The following is a 26,901-nucleotide window of genomic DNA, read 5'->3' as shown; positions in this document are numbered from 1 at the left end:
AATTAGGAGACCCAATATCGTCCAAAAGATACGCCTGAAATTCTGTACCCGCATAAAGTTGATTCTCATTTATTTTATCGTAAATCTTTCTTGGGAAGTGAAAAACTAAATCTAATACCAAGACCGTAGTTTTCCCATGTTTTTGTTTTGATAATTTAATGAAGGCAGATCCTGCAAACCTTAGGAGTCATATATGACCTGAAAACTGATTTATTAGGAACGTAGTAGAACTTCTGTTACTTCCATAATAATGCAATAAAACTCTTTTACAGAGCATTCCAAATATCTGAGTAATACATTGACCATAAGAGTCAATACGGCAACATTATTTACTGTTGTCGAATCGAATTCAAATATATGCTTATGAATACCAATGATGTTTGGAACAAGCAATTCAGGAAGTAATGTCAGCCAGGGCCGTCTTTCATGACCAAGGGGTACAAGGCCTAACATAGAGTGGGGCTCTTTTCTAAAAAAAGGTTCTCAGTATACAAGATTACACCCAGAACCTAGGTCACTATCCCTAGTCCTATGCATAAAGACGGCCTTGATATCAGAAAATATTTGAGAAAAGTGTTAATCGTTCGCAAAATGAGTTCTATATTTACTTAGATTGGAGGGGCCCTAGGCGTAACATAGGGTAGGGCTATTTTCTAAAAAAAAAGGTTCTTACTATACCAGATTGTATAATTCTTTAAAAGAAACAAATTAATTCGTGCATCTTCATCAAGTTATATATGAAATTTCACGAAAAAAGATATGATATGTGTTTCTGTATCGGCTAGGGCCTGGGCCTCTTGGGCCTATGCGTAAAGATGGCCCTGATATCAGCAAATGTTTGAAAAAATTGTTTGGACCAAACGTAGAATTTGGAGAATTTGATGGAAACAAAGCCTGCAAACTACAGATATCATATTATATGACATGAAAACTGGTTTATAGAAACGCAGCAAAACTTTTTTTGAAAAAAATGATACAAATTTAATTTCTGTACCCACTTTTTAAGGGTGATATCTCGGAAAGGAGTGGACTGTGGAAATTTTGTTACAGGAAAAACTTATAAAATCATATTTTTTCTCATATTTTTGAATCTAAAATGAAATTTCTATTTCTAACGATTTCTAACGATGATAGAGTTGTTGTGACTCATTGGATAAAACTCAATTTTGAGGAAAAGGCAATTTATATGTATGTTATAATTATTTTGAATAATTTCACTTATACATTTTTGCTTTTACAATTTATTAAAAATATTAATTTGTGTAACATATGAGGTGTAAATGAGAAAAAAAATATTAAAGGAAATTAAACAAAGTCATAAATTTTGGAACCAAAAATCACACATATCCCAGTTTTAATTTGCTTTAAATTCATGATTTATAAAAATAATATAATTATGATTTTAAAATATAAGTACTTCAACACATATGAAAATATCAAACTATTTATTTTTGAGTTCTATTCCAACTATAATTGAAATAAATATTTATATACATCTTCATATATGTTAAAGAAATGAGATTCACAATGTAGTGAATTTTTCATTTAATCACAGATCAAGCTCAAACTCATTATCAACATTTACCAAAGCATTCTCCAAAATTTTTCTATTTTATGCAACAAGTGATATCACCGCTTTTCTTCTCTTTTCCCCCCATTATTTGTAGTTTCTTCTAAAGTTTGATCTGTAGCGACCTCTTCAACAGATTCTAGACCCAAGTCGATACTGAGCTGTTTCTCGTGATGCCAATCATAGCTACCAGGTGCGGAATTAGAACGACCCGATTGCCCGATATATTGACGAGGAGTAGATACCGTGCTGGAATGTGAAACAGATGGAACTACAGTTGTATCTCGACGATGAAGGAATGGATTCTAAAAATAAAAACAGAAAAGTGTGAATAAATACATAAATCTGTCTTTTACGTGATACATTTCGAAGCTTGTTATCACAAATATCTGAAATTGGCAACGTTGTCGAAACACAATTAGAGAATTTTTTTTTTGAGAAAGCAAGAGAAAGATAAGGTTAACTCAGCCAATAAATTAAAATGAAAACTTGGGGTCGAATGAGAATCTTTTTTTACCATGGAGAAACGATTGGGATAATTATGAACTAAAATAGATAAAAAATCATAATCACCTGATGCATTAAAAATATGAAAACGTCGAATTTAACTGAAATTGAATGAAATTCAATTATAAGTGAAATGCATACCTCATAATATATACAAAAGAGTTCACTCATTCAAATATTGGGGTTTCTATGAAATATCTTATAGATTAAATATAATTTGGATAATTTTGATGATATAACATCGAAATAATTAGAATTCAGAAAATTTCATACACCAAAGTCAATGTATACATTTTGCTTATTCATATTAATCAAAAGATCACCTGAATCATGCATATCAAAATAAAATCAAAATACAAATTTATTGTTTCCTTAGTTTTTCATCTCAAAAATATGAAGCAGTCATCAATTAAATTATTTAGGTCTTTTTTATCATTTATAGCTGTTTCGTTCTAATGAATGTGAAACATTTCTGAAAATTCTCTTCTTCGTGTATTAGATTTCATTCCAAGAATTTTTGATTTTTTTTGATATCTCGTGGTTCGTTAATGTAGTTTTATTATTTTATTTTATTTATAAGCAATTATTAAAAAAATTAATTTTATAGCCGAAGAGAGATCATGACGATTTAGAAACATAAACATTTAGAAGAATAAATATATACTCGTTTACAGAAGTAAATGATGGAAAATGGAAAAAATATATGTGCGAAGTATTTTCGATTTATTTTAATTAGTGATTGCGGAGTATTAAAACAACATTTTTGGCTGCATTGTAGGCATTCTACACTAATTTGAGAGCCACTTCTCCACAAGCGACATCCACAACCCTTTTTGCAACTACCAAAAAGTTGTATCAAACATGGAATCGTGTCTGTTATATTTTTTCATCTCTCAGATGAACTGATATCCTCAAGCATTTTGTCACTTGATATACAATTTTTTCATTCGTAACCATGAGCTCATATATCACTCCGAATAATCTCATTAACTCCTTGAAAATATGAAATTTCACTTTTTTTAATATATTATTGTTGGTTGTACAAATTTTCTGTTAAATTATTATTAGTTTTTTCTTTCATCTGAAACAGTATGAATTTATCTTTACTTGATACAAGAATATAATCATAATAGCGGTCGCATTCTAATAGTTTTTTCATTTAGAATAAAGTGATGACCAACAGTCCACCCTATCTTCTATCTATTTGTACGAGCGTTGCTACATAGGTTTTGAAATATACTCAAAATATATATGTTGATGGCTTAACACCCCTAATGTGGTTGTGACTTGAACATGCTTTCTAGATCCTTTTTGTTGGGGTAGATCTGTCCCCATAATTCATGTTTACATCTTGTCTTTTATTTCCCGCCACAACTTCCTATTTCCTGTCTTTTTTGCCAGTTTATAACTCCTATTCTGCTTATGTAATATTTTACCTCTCTTAATCATTTTATCGTTTAAAAGATTGATTCCCAATATATTTATTTTCACATATAGTAATAATACGAGAGTTGCTACTTGAGTATTGAGACAAATAAAAACAAATATTTATAATTGGATATGGCTTTATTATTTTCCAAATTATATTCCAATAAGATCCATACATTTTTGCATGCAGTTTAACCAATTGTCGGAAGTATTTTTTCCATTCCGATTGAGGTTCCTTAAAAACATGTAATTTAGGCGCATCAACCGCTCCTTCAGATGTAGAAAAACGTTGACCTCACAATTTATTATTGATCTGAGACAATAAAAAAAAATCATTGGGTGTCAAACAAGGACTGCACGGTGGATGACAATCACAATCGCAATTGAACAATCAATTCGATGATTTAATTGTTCAAATACGTTTTTGTTTGAACTGATATGTGAGATCTCGAGTTGTCGTGGTAGAGAATGTTTCGTTTTCTGCGATTGGTTTCCCTAATTTTTTCGAACACTTCAGTATTGACCGTTCTTCGTTAATCTACAACTTTTTTTGGATTTGGCTTGTCTTAAAAGACCCTTATTTTTTTATCATTTCTTTACAACAATCGACTCGAGACGTTTTTTGAAAGATTGACAACTGATGCGATATCCAACGCGAACAAATCTTGAATATATATGAATGGAACTAATTCCCACGTACGAGTATGCCTAAATCTCACGGTATGTCACATGACTATCTTGCAATATCAGTTTACGCACGGCATCGGTGTTTTCTGGCATAACAAACGATTTCTGACGATCTTCACGAAATTCATCCTCTAGTGAAGTCCGACAACGATCGAATCGAAAACCAGCAAAACACGATGACTCGAGATGGTACTTTATCATCAAAAGTCGGAGCGACTTGATTAATAAACTGCTGTTGTTCTAATCCACATCGAAAGTCATAGAAATTCATCACACACAAACCTTCGTGATTTAATTCCATTTTATTATCAAGATGAATGTTTGAACTAACTTAAAGAACTCAAATAGTACTCTTATGACAACACGCTCTGAGTACTTTCACCATTAAAAATGTCAAACTTCATAATGGCAATGTCAGATTTAACATTTTCACATCAGTCTTGCCATATCTCAAAACCTAAGTAGCAGCCCTCGTATATTTGCTCCATTGCTGCAGGTATCATGAAATTCTTGAACCAACTTTGTACTGAGCAGAATTCTGTTAAATTTAGTTTCCAATATTGATAACAGAATAATATTTTTCTTGAAATAACTGGAAACCTGCTATACCAGAAATTATATGATGAATTCTAAAGTTCGTCTATGTAGATAATGGGTTAACCCTCCTTGCGACATTGTTTCATTTCTCGTGTAAACTTCGTTACATATGATTTTACGCAAACTACTTTCATTCCCACTAAATCGCAATTCTTTCTCAAACTTTAGGCGTTATTTTTTGGTATATGCCAATATTTAATAACCCTTCGCAAAACGCTATGATCAATATCAACTTTTTTGACGTTTCAAATCCATTGTATATGGTATGTAATAATACAAGATAACCCTTTTCAATATTTTTTCCTTGATGGATACCATTTTTCACTCTGCTAAATTATTGTATGTGTAAGATTTTGGAGATACAATTAGTTGAACCTCACATTAAGCAACACTATTTAATTTCAAGTCAGCTATCAATGATTCTTTGGAAGTTTTGACATTATTTAACTCATTACGGGACTTTATTTCAAATAAAAAAGAGTAGAGATTTCTTAGTAGATTTATCTTCAGATCAAAGCATTTGTACTTTAATATGCATTTCAACATAATTTCTACCAATATTGAGGCACTTTTCATACATTCCAATAAGGTTTTTAATTTTGCCTCCAAAGAATTTTGCCACCTGTCTACAATTAGTTCAGCTCAGCCATTTTGACATCGACGTCATTGTTTTAATGTTTACCACTCAGATGTTTCTCGAAATAAAAAAAATATGTGGTCATTACTGGTCATTAGATTGGAAATAACGAGAGGATATGGAGTACTTTAGTGAAGTTTCCTATGATTTTACGATGTGACCATGTTTGTTTAAACTTGAGATTCCTGGGCGATATCATCATTATTCCACACTGTTATTTTGATTATGGTGTAATGTGTGCCACTCCTGTGCTTGTCATTATTTGGTATGAGAAATAATCGCCATCTTCACCGCAAACACAAAGTGAAAAAACACTACAGAAACGCTAGGTTTTGTGAACTTCTGTCAGCTTTTTTAGTACCCATAATGAACAAAATTTCTAATAGTTCAAGCATTTCGTCACAATTTCGAAATTTGCAATTCGGTTCGGTCACAGCGTTCCTCATTGTACATAGCCAAAGCCATAAACCAGTCTCGAACCATTATATGACATATAATATTTTTCAGTCGCTTCATAGATCCGTGAATAACGATCGCTTCGAGGTATTTAGCACAAAGAAAAGGGATAAGTGCCAATACCTTGCAGTTAGCGGAGCTCTCGATTAGCAGAAACATTTTAAACAGTTTCCATGAGCACTGATGGAAAATGTCCTACTGGTGTCTATGTGTTGTTGACAGATGTAGGACCACAGCCACTCTAATAAATAGTTTTATATCAATATCAAAAACTCTCAATTACTAATAACACTTCCCGAGAATATTAAAAGTAATTATTTCATCCAGCTTACTCTATCGCTGTCTAGCATATTCCGTTATATTCAAATCAACAATGTCTAGGTTGGAATTTTGGGAACCGTTGGCGATATTCATGCTAAACATCTGTTTGCCCTACCGCTTACAATACATTGTCTGCCGCGTTTCGAGAACTAAGTTATCGTCTTCAGTATCTAAGACTCCTAAAATAGTCAAAGATCATGTCTTTAAAAGTTTCTATCTGGATAGGACTGAATTGGGAAAAATATTGAACGCATTGGAGCATTTTCCAAGGCTTTACAAAGAAATTTTTATCTCTCACTACAATCTTCATACACGAGGATGGTCTCAGAAGTACCTGGCCCAACAAAGAAAGAGAAGCTCCTCAAAATACACATTAACTGCCGACATCACCTCTTCATTGTTGGAAAATCTTTGACCACCAAGTGTTGGAACAGAAAATAATCCGAGAGGGTTAAATTTGGAGAATGCGGTGCATGATGTAGGAATTCAAACTTTAATTCATTAATTTTGGCCATTGAAATAACAGATGTGTGAGCTGGTGCATTGTCTTGACGAAACAACACTTTTTTTAGTCAAATGCGGCCTTGATTTCTTTGCTAAAACGATGCACTAAGTTCGCATAATACTCGTCGTTAATAGTTTTTCCTATTTCAAAATGGTCTGTGAAAATTATTCAAGGCACATATCAAAACACCGACGCATGACTACAGATGGAACGGTCTTTGTTTTCTTTGGAGCCGGTTCTCACTTTTCAGTCCATTGTTTTGATTGTACTTTTGTTTCGTGTGTGACTTGATGGATCCATGTTTCATACATGGTTATGGAAGCGCAAAAATACGGCTTTATTTCTATTAAACATCTTCAAGACGCTGTGTTTGTACATTGCGATGTACCGCACTTTTTGAAATGCCTAAGTCTGCTAGCTCGTGTACTTTCAGTAGACAATCATCCAGTACCGCTTTGTTGATTTTCTTCAACATTTCTAGAGTCGTCACCTCATTTGGTGGACCACTGCGATGCTGGTCTTCGCAGGTTGTATGGCCTCTGCTGCTTAATATTTCACTGTTGACAACCAAACAGCAGTCTCATCTAGAGTTGAATCTATTTCAGATTTTGTATTGGTTGAACTAATACCTTTCAAATAAAAGTATTGTATCACATAACGATGACCAATTTTTTCCACTTTTACAAATTCACTGGAAACGTTCACTATTGATGGCTGCCAAACAAATATTAAACAACGCAGCGTCTTCGAACTTATATATTTAGACAAATCGAATAAAGAAATGAAGTTAGAACCTCACATGTACTTATTAATAAAAAGATTTAGTTTCTTGTTGAGAAAAGTCCTGTGATTTTTATTCCATTTTTCGAATTTAGAACGAAGAGAATATGTTCCAATAAGTTATGTACAGACAAATAGAAATTGTTACTTTCGGAAAATATGTACATTTTCTCTTTTGACTGGTTGTGCGAATTCACAAGATTTTTCCATGATATCTGAAATATCTTATATATACTTTTTCATTACTTCAATCTGATGGAATGGAAAATCAACATGTTTTGTTAGGCAAATATATCATCGCAACTAAAGGTCACCAACCGTTTATGTTAGTTACTGTTATCGCAATGCCAGTTTTCATATTTACGAAAATTTCATATTTACAAACTTAAATAATTTTTGTTTCTTAATATGTATTACTAAAATGGAAAAGATTACGAACCTGGAAGGAGTGTTTCTTGAGCATGTGCTTGATTAAAATTAAAGTGTCTAGTTTCGGTATTGAAGTTATAACTTTAGCCACTTCTTCTTCAGTAACTTCAACCAACTGGCAATTTTCCTCTTCCGATGGAAGTGGAAATTGTCCACTACGAGTTACCCATGGATGAACCTAAAACATATAAAAATCATAAATAAGCACTTAACTTCAATATTTACCCTACATTGCCACATGTAGCATATATGATACGGTGAAGTTTTTCCTTTTATTTTTTGACTTAGAAGAAAATTTCAATATAGCAACTTTGTAAAAGATCTGCTACATACTTATTGACCTATTTATCGCGCAGCAACATGATATGCGCCAACTGGTGATTCTAATATTCGCCACAAAATTTTAACTTAACTGTTACTAAATACAAAATTTCAATGTCAAAATATTTTATTACTTAACATATTCTCCTCTTAATTGGATATATTTATTACAGCGAACGTCTCTAGACCTTTCAAAAAAATGTTTCTTCTTGCTCTGCAAACCAGAGCTACACAGCTTTTATTACCTCCTCGTTGGAAGAAAATGTACGACCTTTTAAACTTTTTTTCAGTTGAGGAAAGGAATGATAGTTGGACAGAGCCAAATCTGGTGAATAAAGAGGGTGTACTAGTAATTAAAATTCTAAATCACGAATTTTTTGCATGGCAACAAGAGATTTGTGTGCAAGGGCGTTGTTCTGCAAAAACAAAACAGCTTTGGATAACTTTCCGCGTCTTTTCTCTTTAATTTTTTCCCATAGAGTGGTCAGTAATGTCGAATAGTAACATCCAATTATTGTTCTACCCTTATACAAAAAATCAATCAAGATTACTCCATAGCAATCCCAAAAAACTGAAGAAGGATCTTTTCCAGCAGATTCTTAGACACGAAACTTCTTAGGTCTTGGAGAACCAGAGTGTCGCCATTCCATCGATTGTTGCTTTGTTTCTGGATCGTAACAATGTACCCAAGTCTTATCCATAGTAACAAATCGGGTTAAGAAGTCTACATCGTTTTCAAATCGAGAACAGATCGAACGCTATGCTTCTATCCTTGCACGCTTTTGGTCAACATTCAAACATTTGGGGATCCATTTTGCAGCAATTTTTCTCATGTTCAAATTGACGTGAACTATATGATGAACGCGTTTGTATGGAATATTCAGTGCTTCAGATATCCGTTTTAGCCCAATTCAACGGTCTGATGAAATCATATCATCAACTCGATATTTTGGGGGACTGACACTGAAACTGGCCTTCCCGATCAGTCATTACCTTCATTGGAAAATTTACCTCTTTTGAAGCTTGATGTCCAATTATTCATGGTCGCATATGAAGGACATTGATCACCAAGGGTATTAAGCATATCTTCGAAAATCTGCTTAACCTTTTAAATGCAGGTACTTGATGATGTCTCCATACTCCAATTATCGTTTTTCACAATTTCCGTGGACATCTTTTTTCTTTTAATTTATTACGTAACTCTGGTTTACTTTTTTGACCTCAACTTTCACACTGACACTTCTAATAAGTTATTGTTCGTTGCTACGGTAACGTAATATTTTATTTAAGCATGAAACTGGTCTAGGCCAACTAGATATAAATACATCCTCATACAATAAGCAAACTCGTCATCATGGTTGTTACGAAGATTAGACAACTCGTGATTATGTAGCTCGTGATTTTAATTATAAAATAAAAAACAGAAATAAAATATATATTCACAGTGTATTTCAGTAAAAAATATTTTACATTCTAAACACATACCAAAAGTACTTTGGATAGTATATACTTAAAAGTGCCATTCATGTAAAATGTTCCTGAGTTTTTTGAACAATCTAAATTTATTTTAGATTCTAATATAAGTATGTCATGAGTTAAATCTTCTGATAAAAATATTATACTCGGTCAGTTTTTAAAAGATATGTATTTCTTATAGCATTGTGAAATTTTAGATTTTACAACTCTACAAAGTGGATTCGGTACAAAAATTCAGGTGATACTGTTAATGAATCCGTCACGAGTGGTATTATGTAGTCTAACTTTTCGTTTACCTGAAATATCCCCCATTCTTTTATATTCGTTTTTAGTTGTAATATTATTTGATGGATTTCAAAATCAGTTATAACCGATCTGATACATGAAGTTTATCGTGAATTTCTCATAAAAATACCACTGAAATAGCTGATATTGTAGCTCATTTGTCGGAAATGAAATTAACGATGAATACATACCTGAGGACATACATGAAAAGGCATACCTCCATACCATACGAATACCAACTACAGCAAAACAATTTATTATTTGAAAATTTAGTTATATATTTGACTCTTCCGTAAATGTATTTTTTCAATGACGACATAGTCGCAGAAATAGTTTATCAATAGAATTTATATACCACACAGTATGACTCAAACTCCAAATTTGACAGCAGAATATATAAAACAGTTTTTTGGTATTTGCTTATAAATGCCAGTAGTCCAAATGCCAAATGTACTTTTTTTTGGAACTTGGGACTAAGTCAAATAAAAAAATAATGAGCATTAAAAAATTTGAAAACATTCGTCAATATTTCTCCGCAAAACCTCATTTATATATGTATAAAATACAGGTGAATCAGACGATCTTATTTTGGGCCTGAAATGACCAGAGTCGACCGCGAAGAAATTTTTTGAATTTAAGGAAAAGTTGATTTTTCACTTATTTCCAATAATTTGTAAATAAACTTCTCTATAACTTAAAGAACCCTTTCCAAAGGCATTCTTTCCAGTGGATTCCTTTTTTTAAAAATAACATAGTTATTTGGTATAAATATTTATCGGGTTTAGCTGACAGCTTTTGACGAAATAAATTTCACCTGTTGATAAAACAGTATTTTAAACACCGTTTTCGATGTTAAGATACGACCAGCAGCTTATGCCTTTCATTTAATTATACATTTATGCAATAAACCTAACTTTTCCTAAGCTTGATTTCTTTCAGGAAAGTTGCTTTGTGAAAAATCATTGCAATTAAAAATCATCAACAAAAATTCTCCCGGGGGTGGATTTCGTCATATCAAGCTCAAATATTTAAGATCGTGTGTGTACTTCCGAAGCATCGAAAAGCATCAAAATCATAGCAGACACTTTCATCGAATATCAGTGGATCTGCCCATATATTATGCGGTTCAGTTGGATTTTCGTACAATTTCGAAATTTACACTGGCACTGTGTCGAATAATACCCGCTGGTAATATAATTATCGAATGCATCCCAATCATTTTAATAATTCATTTTTGTATATTTGAGGAGAGTTTTATCCCTGGGTATATATTTATAGCACCAAATTGCAAATTTCTGCTTCAAACTGGAATAAATAATTAGAGGAATTTCGTATTAGTATGTATGTGTATACCATAGAAATTTCTAGTGGTTTTTGAGAACATAATGAAATTGTTACCCTGCTATCATCTTTTACATGCAAAATTATCATTCTTTTTTATCAAATATTTGATATGGTTGTAATAAACATCTGGCTTCTGCATAGAGAAACATTGCGACAAAAAATTTGCGAACAAATTTTATTTTTGACACATTTCCGAATCAGAACTTGCATACTGTATGTATTTGGGAGAAGGTAACCCAAAAAGAGGATGGTCATCATCCAAACTATAAAAAAAACTGCAAACAAAAATAACGTTTAGCTCCAATTGCATACGTCTCACCAAACTATGGAAGAGCAGACTCTCATGCGCATGTTTGTTCATTACTCAGTAAGATAATGGCTCAAATTACTGAATTGCAACTATTTTTTATTTGAAAAATGCTCTATTGGATGTGATCCCATTCTTAAAAATTACCTTCATGTTGTAGAATCTATCTATACATTTTTTTGTGATAAAAATTATTTTATAGCAGATATAATATATAATTGAATTCTATATTTTTCACTTCTCTCTCTTTCTCTTTGTCCCTATAACTTGTATCCTAAAAATCAATTGGTAAAAAACTTGTGTCAAATAAATAGAAAATAAACTGATTTTTAACAGCAAAATCAAAACAAACACTTGGTGTATTACCTAGTAAGCACCATGTATCATATTTGCTACATTTATATGTTTTAGCAAAATTTATATTTTTTTATGAATAGAATGTTTTGTATATTTTCCTCGTCAATTTTGCTCAATTTTAAAAATTAGACCAGTATAGGGTTGAAGTTATTTAGTGATAGTTATTTGCATATGTGTTGGATAATATTGTAACGTGAAATTATCAGGAAATCTATCACAAGTACCTAATGGTTTATTTTCTTTGCTATAATTTGAATAAATTTTTTTACTAAATTACTCAAAGTAGATTCTGTTATAAGATTTCAGTTAGGATATAAATTATTAAAGATATTAGATTTGAGTTGGTAAGTTTATAACTGCAAATTAAAATGTAAACTCCAACGGAGTATGAAAATTAGAAGTATTAAATCGAACATTTTGATTCGAAGCAATATAACATGAAAAGGAAACTGCAAACGTTAACTATAAAAACTAAAACGCATAGTTCTTTACTTGGAAAGCGATAACATAGCACGCAGCTGAAATATTTATGATGCGTTTGTTTTTCTATCGTATTCCGTGTACCATTTAGACATGAGACTGAATCTTGACCAAATCGATTTAATGAATTTTCTATTACCGGTAAAATATTTTAGAATGTGTAACTTACCTATCCATTCAATATATAATTAGTAGTGAACTTTTAGCTGCTTGACTATAGACAGGTTCAAATTTATATTAATCAACTAAAAGTTTAATTACTTTATTGAACAAAGCGAATGCTGATGCTGAAACTTGGGACAATAGTCTCAGGAGTACTGTGGTGAAAACTTCCATTAATACAGTAATAGACAATGAAATGGGATTTACTTATAAAAATTGAAAAAACATGTTATCCAGAATATTGATTATATTTCCAGTTGTGAAATTTGTGAAATGAGTGAAACGAACTATTGTCCTCAATATAATCTAAATCTAATATAAAAATTGATAGAATTCTAATTTTGTTTGAAATGTTTCTAGAAGAAGCCGTGATATAGAAAATTCAAACTAACAGATAAAACTATGTGATTCATTCTTGACTTCCACTATTAACTATTTCCATTGGGAGTCTCTGAATTTTAAATTCATTGAATTAATTAAGTGTAGTTCAAATAATTTCAGAATGAATTCGTCAAAATTATTTTATGTGTTATAATTTCAATGTAGAAGAGCTTGAGAAAGGTTCATAAAATTGTGGTGGAATTTAACGCGATGACGAAATATGGACTGGTCTATGTAATGGAAGTGTTAAAGTACTGCATTTGATGTGGCTTGTCGATATGAAAGATATACACCAGCAGTCAAGGATTTTAACAAATTAGAAGGAAGCTTTCCATTTGTGGTCATACCGGCGGGCGGCGTTAGCTCATGCAGCACACATCAAACGATCATATATTGGGATACCTTTATAAAGTACGAAAATTACATTATTAACATAGATTTCAATATATTTGACATATAATGGGAGGAATAACAATATATGATCAGGGAGTATAATTGAAATAAATGGAAAAAATTGAAAATACAACTTTTAAATTGAATAGAATCAGAAAGAACAAGAACACAGTCGAAATTATCACTACGATTTCAAGAAACAAATTAACATAGATATACAAGACTTACCCATAGAATAAACATCCACAATTTAAATTTGGGACGAAGAAATGTGATAAATACACCTAAATATCATTAAGAAAAAATTAATCGTTGCTTTTCATATCAAAGTTCCCTCTTTAGTAAATATTTGGATGTTCCCCATTACCTGTTATCTTGCAATGTATCCACAAATCGTGTATATTTCATTGAACTTCTTAGTTTTATATCAAAATAACTTCAGATGGTAAGTGTGAAAATATTGGTCAATCGACATAACACAAACCATTTACCTTCTTATGTAATATATTAATGTTTTGTTATCAATGGCATATAATAAATGATAATTATTATTAATACGAGGGTTACTACTCAAGTTTTGAGATATGGCAACACTGATGTGAATATGTCAAATCTAACATTGCTGTCATAAAGTTTGACATTTTTCAAGATAAACGTACTCGGAACGTGTTGTCATATGAGTGTTATATGAGTTGTTTACAGATACCTGAAAAAATCATCCTGGTCTAAAAATGGAATTAAATCGCGAAGGTTTTCGTGTGATGAATTTCTATGACTTTCGAGGTGGATTAAAGCAACATCAGTGTGCCGAGAAACTCGCTTCGACTTTTGGTGATAAAGAATTATCTCGAGCCACTGTGTTTTACTGCGTTTTGCTAACTAAATTGTAGTCGTAATTCGCTGCAGAATAAATTTCATCGTCGGCCAAAATCGGTTGTTGTGCCAGAAAACATCGATGCTGTGCGTAAACTGATATTGCAATATAGTAATGTGACATATCGCAAGATTAAGGCATACGTGGGCATTAGTTCTACTCGCATACATCCAATATTGCATTTGGCTGTCAAAAGGACTTGTCGTGTGTGCGTTAGATACCGCATAATTTGATAAACGTTCAAAAATAGCTCGTGTCGATTGGTGCCAGGAAATTTAAAAAAAATTCAATTCAATTTTTCAAGAGGAGTCATATCAAACAAAAGTTTCTCGCATGTGAAGCACTACGAAGTAAATGGTCACCTGATTATTTTTGAATAACTGGACCGCCACCCTTCTATTAGACCAAAATTAAACGGTAAATACTAAATGGTACACCAGCATTTGTTTGCCAGAAGTATTGAAAGAAATCAGAGAAACCAATCGCAAAAGACGAAGCATTCTCCACCTAGATGAGAGCTCATACAAATCAGTTCAAACAAAAACGCTTTTGAACAAACAAGCATTGAATTGAGGGGTCATCATCCGCTGTACAGTCCTCGTTTGGCACCCAATGATTTCTTTCTATTCCCGCATATAAATTGGGAAGTCAACGTTTGAGGTACATTAATCGGAATGGAAAAAATGCTCCCATTATTAATGGAGAATATTTGGGAAAACAATTGAGCCATATCAAATTATAAATATTTGTTTTTATTTTGCTATCTCAAAACTCAAGTAGCAACCCTCGTATTATTATTATATATGAAAAAAATATATCGGGAATCAATCGTTTCACAACTACATTTGACAATATTTATCGATCAAAAACTGCAGGAAACAGAGCATATCTAACAAAATTAGTATTTCAGTACTTATTCATTATTGCCAACAGAGTGTTTTTGAACAAATTAACTTTAATGAATATGTTTGCAACTATCCGTATTTCTGTAACATTTTATCAAAGCATATTCAATTTAATAGTAGTTTTTGCCACTCGCATTTTCAGTGGTTCATTTTAAATAATATAGAACGGAGCCGTGCCTTTACAAAAATGATCCAATTGCTTTAATCTCAAAATGTCGATGAGAGTTGTCGTCACCTTTTCTCAGAGATGAAAGCACGTATGGTCTCAAGTAACTCTAAATAACAATCGGTCGGAATTTCACAAGAAACTAATTAAGTTTGATCTCTTTTAAGGAACAAAATCCACGTTCTTTTCTGTTTGATATTTGATGTTAGTTTTCTCTTTGCTTTCAGATTCAGAAGTTATTGAAGTTAACATATCGATTTGTCACTAACTAATTCATAGCAAATATTGGGAAATTCATCGATACTTTTGAATCTTTGTATGGACTTAAATATTAAAATCTCTTTGAAAATATGTAAGTTTTCTAGATAATTTTTACAACATATGTGGAAATGATACGATACAAATACACCACCAAAATGTTTTCGTATACAAACAAGAAATCTATAGGGTATGGTCGAAAGATTCGCAGTATGATATACAGCTCAAATCCTGGTTAGAGAAAAACAGTGATATGTTTAAGCCAGTTTTTACTTATCAGTTAATTATTACCAACTTAATATTTGCATCCGCCAATGTAAAATATAAATCGTGAACAATTAGTTAACATAACAAGTTAATTGTAAATGGAAAGCCAAAGAAGCTCACGAAAAAATCTATTTTAAAGTGGTACAAGCAATTTTTAAGTGAAAATTAATTAGGAGAGGAAGAGGAACATTGGGAACACGTTTGAAGCTAAAAATATATCAATTTGAATAGAATTGAAGGATCGTAATACATCCAGATTTCGATCACCAAAATCAAAATTATTATTGAAAATGAAAGATGGATCTATGTAGTGATTCACCTCGCCTTAAAAAGTTGAAAATTATAGTCAATGTTGTCTTCGAAGGCGAAGTCCTAGTAGAATCAATATTCGTTACATGTGGCACATTTGTAACCTCCGAATTATAAAAGGGGGGAATGGAATATAAAGAAATAGATCAACAGCTCTCATTTTCACCAAAACAAGTCGACTCGCCACAAGCTCTTTTTGATATGAGAGTTTTTGGCCGTTAATACTCTTCTTCTGTATCCATTTTTCTTTTACTTGAATGGAATGGAATTTGGTACCACAGTATCTGTGGAAAAAGATACAGAAAAGGAAAAAACAGTTCAATATTACTGACATTCAGAAGGATACGAGGAGGTGAATGAAAACCATTTCAAAATAATGCTTTCACAAATTTTACGAATCAACGTTGAGATTAGTGATTTACTATTACAGTACAGTATTTTGAAGATACTTTATTGAATTTTATTTTAAATTTTTACTTCAATAGTTAACCGTAGTTGTTGATCATATTCCGATTTTAAGCTACTCTAATGGAAATCAACTCAAAACAAATTAAAAAGATAACAAATAAAGATGAGTGAGATCGGTCTTGTAAAACCCCACACACCAAGACCAATTTAATATCAGCGAGACCCAGATCAAGACCGAATAAAGAGACTCAGATCAAGACTGATGTGCAAGGTCAAAACAAATATGCTAGTCAAATTTTGATACACATTTCTTCTTATTATTCCAAGGAGGCAATTTGTATTTTTTCACTATAAAACCCACACTATGAGAGATACTGTTTTCTTCACAATAGAGTGTAAAATCAAGTTTTTTAGTTAGTGTTTGTGTAATATTTGAGATGTGAAGATGAGTAACGAAGTAAGAATGACTTATTCTCAAAAGAAATCTAACAGGACATACGAGGATATATTGAAAAATTCTTAGCCTACTATAGAACCAAACAAAATTTCAATGTCATTGGATTTATTACAGCAAACTTGCAACGTCTCTAGACCTTTCAAAAAAATGTTTCTTCTTGCTCTGCAAACCAGACTGCAAACTTTTTTGCAGTTGAGGAAAGAGATGATAGTCGGACGGAGTCAAATTTGGTGAAGGAGGTGTTCTAGTCATTCAAACCCCAAATCTCGAATTTTTTGCATGGCAACATGAGATTTGTGTGCAATAGCGTTGTCCTGCAAAAACAAAACACCTTTGGATAGCTTTCCGCGTCTTTTCTGTTTAATTTTTTTCTGTAGAGTGGTCAGTAATGTTGAAAAGTAATTTCCAGTTATTGTTCTATCCTTATCCAACAAATCAATCATGATTACTCGATGGCAATCCCAAAAAACTGAAGCAAGAACTTTTCTAGCAGATTTTTGAACACGAAACTTCTTAGGTCTTGGAGAACCAGAGTGTCGCATTCCAGCGATTGTTGTTTTGTTTCTGGATCGTAGAAATGAACGTAAGACTCACCTCTACAATTTTACTATGTGAATTTGGCTACTTGATAAAACGTAGTCTTTTATGGTTGCAGGATAAATACGTTAGACTGAATATGATTCTGGTAAAACAATTTAGTTCTTTAATGTGCGAATTAAATAGTAGGTATAAACATAAAAATAAACAACCCTAAGTACGTTATTATCTCTAATGATTATTAGAGCTGTTTTAGCAAACTAACTACCTGCAATAGAGCGTACCAATTGATAACAAACGAATCTAAAACTAAGATGTTATGAGCCCAAAAGATATAGACAATTATGTTTATTTCACGTCAGTTTTTTTTTATTGTTAAAAGTTTTATAATTATAATTGAAAGCAGGTAAGCTAATTTTGAAAATACATATATTAACAGCTAGTCAATACACAACAGTCACTCATTATAGGACACTTGATAATTGAATCTTGACAACTGGAGCAATCAAGAAACATATAGAATACAAAACTTATAATTTAATACTGAGCTGAAAATATTAAATAAATCCTGAGCTGATCGCCTAGGCCTTATTGGAGTTCTTTGTACATATAGATAGGAGAAGAAGCAAAAAGGAGAAGCTGACAAACCCAGAAAATATAGAATGGAAAAGACTTTAAGGTGGTGGTATGAACTACAGAATCACCTTAACATAGGAAAATTTGAGAAATAGACATAAATTAATAGTGCAGAGGAGAGAAAATAATATAAACCATAATATCTTTCTTTTAAATATATTTTGTACCTTTCCTTTATCATTATATTGTCTTTTTAATGAATGTTTTACTTGCTAACCATGATTTTCTTTTTCTTAAGTATGCATACAATTTATTATTGGATCACTCTTCTCCAAATGCGATATTTTATCATTAGGATTTAATAAATGGACGGACCGAAATAGCGAGTATTGCCTATCACGCTTCCAGTGATAATCATGAAATAAAAATAGAAATAATTTGAACTTGTTGAAAAATATTCTAATAATAAATTGTTCAAATAGCGACAAAGTTCTCATTCCTTACAGGCCTTTTTAGGTCAGTACTTTAGGAATAAATGAGAAGATTCCCACCAAGGACTTTTTCCGCTGGAATAATAGGTTTTGGTTTACCTTCAGTCTCTGAAGACGATAACTTGGTTATCGAAACACGAATTAGAAAATGCATTTGGGTGTGTTGATGCAGTGGTAGTGTAAACAGTGTGTTCAGAATTAATATCACCAATGGTTCCAAAAATCACAACTTTGTTAATAATGTATATTTGAATAATTGTTAGTGAAAATAATTTTTTCACTAAATTTTTTAGTATACCTTTATTTCGGGTAGCGTTATTCTTTGGGTAGGATCCTTAACAAGCATTTTCTTTATGAGATCCTTCAACTCATCACTGATGTACGGCTGCTCTGGAAAGTTGACTGGTTGACTTTTAATTTTTGAGTAAAGTCTCACGATATGATCGTCATAGAATGGTACTTGCCCAAAGACAAAAGCGTAGAGTGTGACTCCCATTGACCAAATGTCGGTACCCTGTAAATAAAAATAAAACCTGATTGAGAATGTAATATATTAGGTGGACTGGAAAGTAGAGAATTTCTGTGCAAGTGAATATTTCATTGCTTTTTGTCAGCTCATACTATTATTTGGAGTCGTGTCTAAGTTATTGTGGGTTGTTCACTTCTAAATAATTGAATAGTAGGTTTATTTGCATTCTGTGGTGAAATATTAAGTTAAATACCAGTGTAGCAAAGACAGTAACATAACAGTTCCAGCCAAAAACATTTGCGAATTTAAGTGAATTCGACGTTTGTATCCGGCTGAGAACATTATAGAACGACAAGGATAAAAAGTGGAACAAAATACATGTCAGAGAACACCATTACCCAGCCATGGTCGACCAAGAACATTTGCAGCAGGATTGAAAAATAGTACATCAGGTATTTGGTATCCTCAAGATCTGTCCGAAGAGAACAAATTCATCACATACAAAATATTGCTTCATCGGTATCATATTTTGAGGTCGCCTGATCCCTGGAGCCGTAAAATGGATCCTACATGGTGTTTCAAAAGGCAACAAACGACCCATCACGAAGTAGTGCGATATCAGGTTTACATTACAAAAAAGTGCTTCTGAGTATTTGGTGGAGAGTATGCGAGATTTTTCATATAGATATGCTCAAACTAGGACAAGCTGTTTATAAAGACCTTTATGGTGACTATTGGATCCAGTGAACCAAATTTTAATCGAAAATTATGGGGTGATTGTCAACAGAAAATACGTTATGCCGACCATACTTGACCAATAGTTTTCGGATTTCCATTTATTCCGATTGCTACCTTAGCAAGAAAATTCAAAAATTTGAATAACTTAAAAATATTTTTGTCAAAAACAAATTTATTCTTATTAGTCTCGTATCATTCATTGCATTATTGATTAAAAACAAAAACTGCATCGATTGAATTCAATTTATGATAGCGGCATTATTTTCCGATTCCCCGTTGGGTATTGAAACAGAATCGATATGGTACAAGTGGGAACGTAAATAAAAAATTAAAAGTTTGTCGTTACCCAGTTCAATGGAAACATACCGTTGCTTCATATTAACAAGTAATTTTTTATTAACGTATAAAGTGGAATTAATTAATCGCTATGTAACATAACTCGCATGGTGTGTTTTTACAATAAAATACTTTAAACAGTAATATAGTACTGTTTTCCCTTAGCAGATGAAATTTTTTTTTATTTCTTTATCCTTTTTTAAGTTGTTGAGTAGCTATTTCTATGATCTAATCCTCTCAATGAAGTAGTCAAGAATACTTCTGCTGTACTAGCGGTTCTTCCATTGTTTCGAAATTCTCGTCAAAACTACCACACGATGCCCTCAGTAACATTTCTCAAAGTGTCTTAAAATATTCTATGTCTAGAGTATTCTGTGTTTTTTCATTTTGCAAGAACTATTTAAAGAGTTGAAATTTATCTTGTTTTTTCTCATTTATTTCACGTCAATGTTTTTCTTATCAGGTTTAAAAGATTCCCCCACACGCTACTTCTCTCTGCACATTCACACAACAAACCACCTTGTTGACCAAGATACCTGTTACTTAATTAATTAATTATGCTCATAGATTTTAAGCAAGCTTAAATGGAAATAGAATGTATGCTGCCATTAATCTACTAGAAATCCCGAAATAAATTGTGAAGCTAGTCAAGATGACATTACATAACTCACACAGTAGAGTGGCCAGTGATGGAATTGTATCAGACAAATTTAGGGTGGAAAAGAGTTTGAAACTATATCGACAATGGCTTTTAATCATGCAAACGATTGAGTTTTAATAACCAAAACAAATAAATGAACAGAGCAATCTGTAAACTAGAAGAGGCTGCAAAAACTTATGGATTTAGTACTAATCAAGAGAAAATAAAGTATATGGCAATAAGATACAATTTTATTGTTGGAAAGGAATACATAGATATTAAAGCGGGACACGACAAGAAATATAGGATAGAAAAATTTATGAAATCGAAAACCTGGGAGCAACACTGTCAAATAAAAATTAAGAGCGGATTGAAATAAATAATAGCCAAACGAAAGAAAGCCATCGGATTATTAAGTAAAATGATGAAATCAAAGGAGTTATCTAGAACATTGAGAAACATAAACATATCAAAAGGTATAAGAAGGTTAATTTAACAGTAACGATCTTTAAATAGACACTATTGTTAAGATTTAATTTCGGACTCAATTCAAATTATTGACAGTTGCATTCATAATATAGAATTAATTTGACTTAAATGTATGCAAATTCTGAAACATTTCCATGTTCATATATACACAACTATTCAAAATGTTGATGAAGAGTAGCTTTTGATATTGCATTCGATATATTTTTCAATTCTATATTTAGAAATATATCACTTTTTGATATTGTTAACAAATAAAAGCTATTATCAATAAAGTAATTGAAAACGTATCGATATATCAGTGAATTGATTGATTCAGAAGAACAAAGTGGCTATAAAATTTTGCTAAATCGAACAATCTATACATTCGTAAAAATTCAAATACGCTAGTACTGTTGATGCATAATGTAGTTTCACTTTGTCAAAACCATACATTTCTGGAAAAACCGGTAATCAACAATTTAATACTTATAAGTAAACTTAGTATCGAAACAATATGTTATAGGAAAGTAGCTCAAAAAAAATTTCTAGATAAAAGAGCCTGAAAATGATAGATGTGGAAAAAATATATTTAGGAGTGTTAATTATCTAGTAATTGTTTTCACCCGATCAGTTCCATCAAGAATATCCCCCAATCTTATACTGTTCGAAAACTATTAATGTTGACTGATTTCTATAATTTCAGATATGCGTACAAAGGGGGAACTGGTTGCAGATATTTCTCAGCATTGAGATGTGTAGTAACAATAACCGAAAATTATGATTAAAAAATTCAAATTTGTAACTATCAAAAGCAGAGTTTGACATCAGCTCACTAAAATCTGAATTAAAATCTTCTTGGCATGCATTAAATGTCAAAATGACACAACCCTAATATAATTAATACATGGTGGCCAACTGCATTAAAAAAGGTTTCATTATTGATAGAAATTTTAAGTGATTGTGTCTCAAAAATAACGTCGGCTTTCATATCGAAGTGTTTGAAGTTACTTCTAAATTTATTTTTCACTTTTCGGTTGGTAACTTAAAAGCTGAAAAAGTGACTGCAATAGAACTATTTACAAGAAATTATAAGAAATAAGAATAAGTTTTTTAGCAGCAATAGCTCAATAAATCTTCTAATTTTTTGACTTATCGGACAATTTGAGGGGAGGTGCGATATGTGAAAATTCCTACACCTCAATTTAAACATGTCGTAACGTGTCTCTAATTCTATGGAAAGTACAATTGCTTTACTTTTTTCATCATCATCTGTTTGTTTATTGACGACGCAGTTTTTATAATAAATAGTGTAATGTGCGATAAATGTGAAATTCCTGTAGTGTTAAATCATTATTGGAAACAAAAGTTTGAAGTAGCAGAGAAAATATGTGAGTTCTTGGACCTTCTAAAGGTACCGCATATCGTGATTTAATATTATTAGGTAAGATCTATAAGTTGTCGAATAGTAACTAATTAACCGAAATTCAAATAATACGTCAAGTAGAAGTGTGTAAACTGCTCCTTGCCCTGCTTTTTATTAGACGCATTGTTACTTTGGATGAAAAATAGATTTATCCAAACAACCTGGGCATAGAAAATTAGTAGTTAGACAAAAGACAATTACCAGAACCCATTTTATAGATATATCCATAGGATCGGAATATTTTGTGTGTCTGGTGGAATTATGGTTGAGTGTACTTCAAAATCATTCCAGATGAACGAACTATCTATGCCAAGGAATATAGTGAACAGTTCATGCCAATGTGGTTTTATCGGTGAAATATGCAGGTTTATTTATTATTGAAAGCGGCTTCTCTTCAATAAGACAATGCTTAACCACATATTGCGAAAGTTACGTCAGAAAAGTTGGTGGCATTAACTCCTATCATATCCACCATTTAATTCGGACCTTGCACCGTCCGATTACTATTTATTCACATCCATGGAGGATCGCTTGGGAAACATTTTTAATCCAAGGGAGATGTTGAAAATGGAGTTCGATAAATTTTTGTATCTAAGCCCAAAGAATGGATTTACCAAAGTCTCAAAGAGATGCTATTGGGTTAAAACTGTATAATAGGATAGGCTAAGCTTTGAACACTAAGGCTATATTTTTGTATGATTATTCAATAGAATTCAAGATTGGAAACCAACTTTATGTGTATGACACCCTTATATGACAATTTTATAAAATGAAATCACAAAGAAAAAAATATTTGATATCATGAATGAGGGGCTGATTCTACCTCCATATATATATATATATATATATATATATATATATATATATATATATATATTACTTCCTTACTAGTATATGTAAGTTTACATTATCACTTTAATTTGAAAAAAATAAAATTTGGATCTCAACGTTTCAGAGTTGATATATCGGGAGCGGTTGGTATAAAGAAATTTTATTATAAGATCCTTGATTTTATATTTTATTTAGTTTAAGAAGAAAAGATTCCGATTCAGTTCGAGTGGCTATGAAAAGAGCAAGGAACTGATTAAATATGAAGAGCACAAAGAAAAAACATTAATACAGAGGTCGGCATAAGTCAGGCAACAAATTTGCATCAAGAGAGAAAAATTCAGCGTCAAACTAAATTTATCAAAAGAAATTACAAAACGGATTCGAAAAAGGGTTAATGTAAAGCAATGTTTCTCAACGGAGAGGCAGGTCCCGTGAAGCATGTCAAACTGTCCGCGAAGAGTTCAAAATTCTTTAATTGCAGTTGGGAGGTAGGAAGTGTACGTGGTCCTCTCGCAAAAAAGCGGTACTTGAGAAGGCCTGACAAGAAGAAATCACGCCGTGTCAAATTGTAATATGCTATTCGGCTTGTTAAGCTTGTCTTTAAGTATTTTGAATATTCTTTTGTTCACGTATTGTGGCACTGTAATCACTTCTCATCTATGTATTCTAACATTCGAGTTTTTGAAGAAATTAATTTGTTATCGACCTCCACTTCATTCGAGAAATTGAATAAAACCTCGGAATGTACTCGAATTTTTTTTTTTTTCATTGTACTTAGAAAAATTCTATCTTATCGTTATGGATTTCCTTTTGCTTTAATTGTGTATGATATTTTTCATAAAAATTAGTATTTTCTTTTCATTTGGGGAACAGAACAGAATAGAATAAAACAGATTTTTATTTTGTTAGATTTTAACAAATATAAATTCAGTTTTTTCATATGTGAGCATAAGCTCCTTTCATTCCAATCTGTTCTTTCTGTTCATTCCTCATTCAGTAATTTCCATCTGTGCTCCTAAGACCTTCATTATTTTATTTCTCTGTTCTAGAGCTGCAAGGTTGGAGTTTCAATCACATCCACAGAGCTCAACTAGTACACCACAAATAGACAAATTTAACTCAGCTCCAACAACTGACATTTCAGTTGAGGACTGCAACCATCCCTGATTCAATTATAAGATAAAATATTTTGATAAAGACTAGTCGTCAATTTTTATCTTTCTTTCAAAAATTATAAAATAAAAACAAAATCCAAAACAGACGAGACCTAAAATCAAGAAAGAATATTTAGATGCAGAAACATATCAAAAGGTCTAAGAAATAGGAAATTAAGGAAACTTATACTATATATATATATATATATATATATATATATATATATATATATATATATATTTATATAAATTGTGAAAAAGTCTTTGCCAGCTATATTATGAGTAGTTTTTTATTGAGAACGTGGCAAAGAAACTCCAATGTGGACAAGCTTTCGAATACTTGTGTATACTAATGTATTCATCGTCTGGGAATAATTCATTAATTATTAAATAATTAATTAATATTTCTGGTGATTTTGATATTATTGAAGCTTGTAAAAATTTTTAATCTCATGGAATTCAAAATTCAATATTCAAATTGACTTTTTATTTAAAAAAAAAATTTACAAGCTTTAATAATATCCTTTTAGAAAGGCGTTTGACACAGTTGAACTTCCAGCAATTTTATCAGCCCTGCAACAATGTAGGATAGACTACAGGTACGCAAAGCTCGTTAAACACATATATGAAAACGCAACTCTAAATGTAAATCTCCACGAACCAACAAATAAGATACATGTAGGACGCGGGACTAGACAAGGAGACACTATCTCTCCTAAGCTCTTCACATGTGTGTTGGAATACTCTTAAACTGAGAAGGGAAAGGTATAAATATCGACGGTGAGTATCTAAACCACCTGCGTTTCGCAGACGATATCGTCATAATCACCGACAATATGCAAGACACTCGGCAGATGGCCACGGATTTGAAAAGAACCACAATGAATGTTGGCCTAGAAATAAATCTAGACAAAACCAAATTTATGACAAATCTGGTAACAAATGATAACATAATTATCGATGGAGGTGAGATAGCGCAAGTATATAACTATAAATATCTAGGCCATGAAGTGAGGATAGGAAGAGATAACCAAACGTGTGAGATAAAGCGTCGAATACAGTTAGGGTGGATAGCTTTTGGCAAGTTGAGTAGTACCTTGAAATCAGACTTACCAATAAGCCTAAAGAGAAAAGTATATGAGCAGTGTGTTATACCTGTGATGTCCTATGGGGCAGAGACGCTTATCCTCACGAGACAAACTGCAGGAAAGATGAGAGTGGCGCAACGGACAATGGAAAGGGCAATGTTGGGAATTACGAGAAGGGATAGAATTACAAATGAGAACATAAGAAGAAGAACAAACGTTAAGGACATTATTGAAATTATAGCCCAAAAGAAATGGAAATGGGCAGGCCATATAGCCCGAATGACGGATAATAGATGGACGAAAAGAATATTGGAGTGGAGGCCAAGAATGTATAAGAGAAGTAGAGGCAGGCCGCCAACAAGATGGAGTGACGATGTAAAGAAAATTGTAGGAAATTGGATACATACCGCTCAAAAGGAGGTCTATATCCAGCAGTGGATGGAAGATGGCTGATAGATGGTGATGAATAATATCAAAATCGCCGGAAATCTTAATTGAGTATTTCCTAGACGATGAATACATAAGTATTCGAAAGCTCGGAAAATATATTGAAGTTAGTCCACTTTGGTGTTTCCTTGCCACGTTCCCAAGAAACATCTAATCATCTAATCGTTTAATCATCTAATATTCAGTTATCTACTGATTATTTTACTTGTTTCACCCACATATATGTCTTTTAGTTAATTTGTTCAATACAATAAAGTTACTGGTAGTTCCAGATCTACTTTTATTGTAAGAATAATACATCTAATCAAAATGGATGTAATATCAATTGTTACATCAGGAATGGCCCTCATTCTTTGAAGCTTATGAATGTAGACGATAGTGTTAACAATGCCAATGACTCTTGAAAATCAATTTGATTAAGTGATAGAAAGATCCATTAAACATCGTTATTTTTCATTGTTCCTCAATTAATAATGAAATTTTACTTGAAATGATAATTTCATATTCTCAGGAACATATACCACAGCTTCATATTAAAACAAACAACATAATTTGAAACTTACCCATGCAGACTTGTATATAAACTCAGCTTCCTAACTAACTTTCATCGTGCTCCTTTTATGTAGAAACTGTTAT

At 32.0% G+C, this 26,901-nt stretch overlaps 1 protein-coding gene across 8 annotated transcripts in view; it reads right to left on the bottom strand.

Moving 5' to 3' along the window:
• Positions 1–1,225: 1,225 nt before the first annotated feature.
• The window catches only part of LOC130441295 (calcium/calmodulin-dependent protein kinase kinase 1), a 539,168-nt gene continuing 513,492 nt past the window's right edge, over positions 1,226–26,901 (bottom strand). For all 8 annotated transcript variants that reach the window (XM_056774909.1, XM_056774907.1, XM_056774910.1 and 5 more), the window contains 3 exons: positions 18,970–19,185; positions 7,928–8,095; positions 1,226–1,875 (listed from right to left, as the gene is read on the bottom strand). In XM_056774909.1, the coding sequence (XP_056630887.1) occupies positions 1,630–1,875; positions 7,928–8,095; positions 18,970–19,185 (630 nt within the window). In that variant the 3' untranslated portion in view covers positions 1,226–1,629. The remainder of the gene's footprint in view (positions 1,876–7,927; positions 8,096–18,969; positions 19,186–26,901) is intronic.

The sequence above is a fragment of the Diorhabda sublineata genome, chromosome 3 (assembly GCF_026230105.1).
Source record: "Diorhabda sublineata isolate icDioSubl1.1 chromosome 3, icDioSubl1.1, whole genome shotgun sequence".
NCBI classification, from domain to species: Eukaryota; Metazoa; Arthropoda; class Insecta; order Coleoptera; family Chrysomelidae; genus Diorhabda; species Diorhabda sublineata.
Note: the sequence above shows the minus strand (reverse complement) of the source record. Positions and strands in the feature narration are given on the sequence as shown.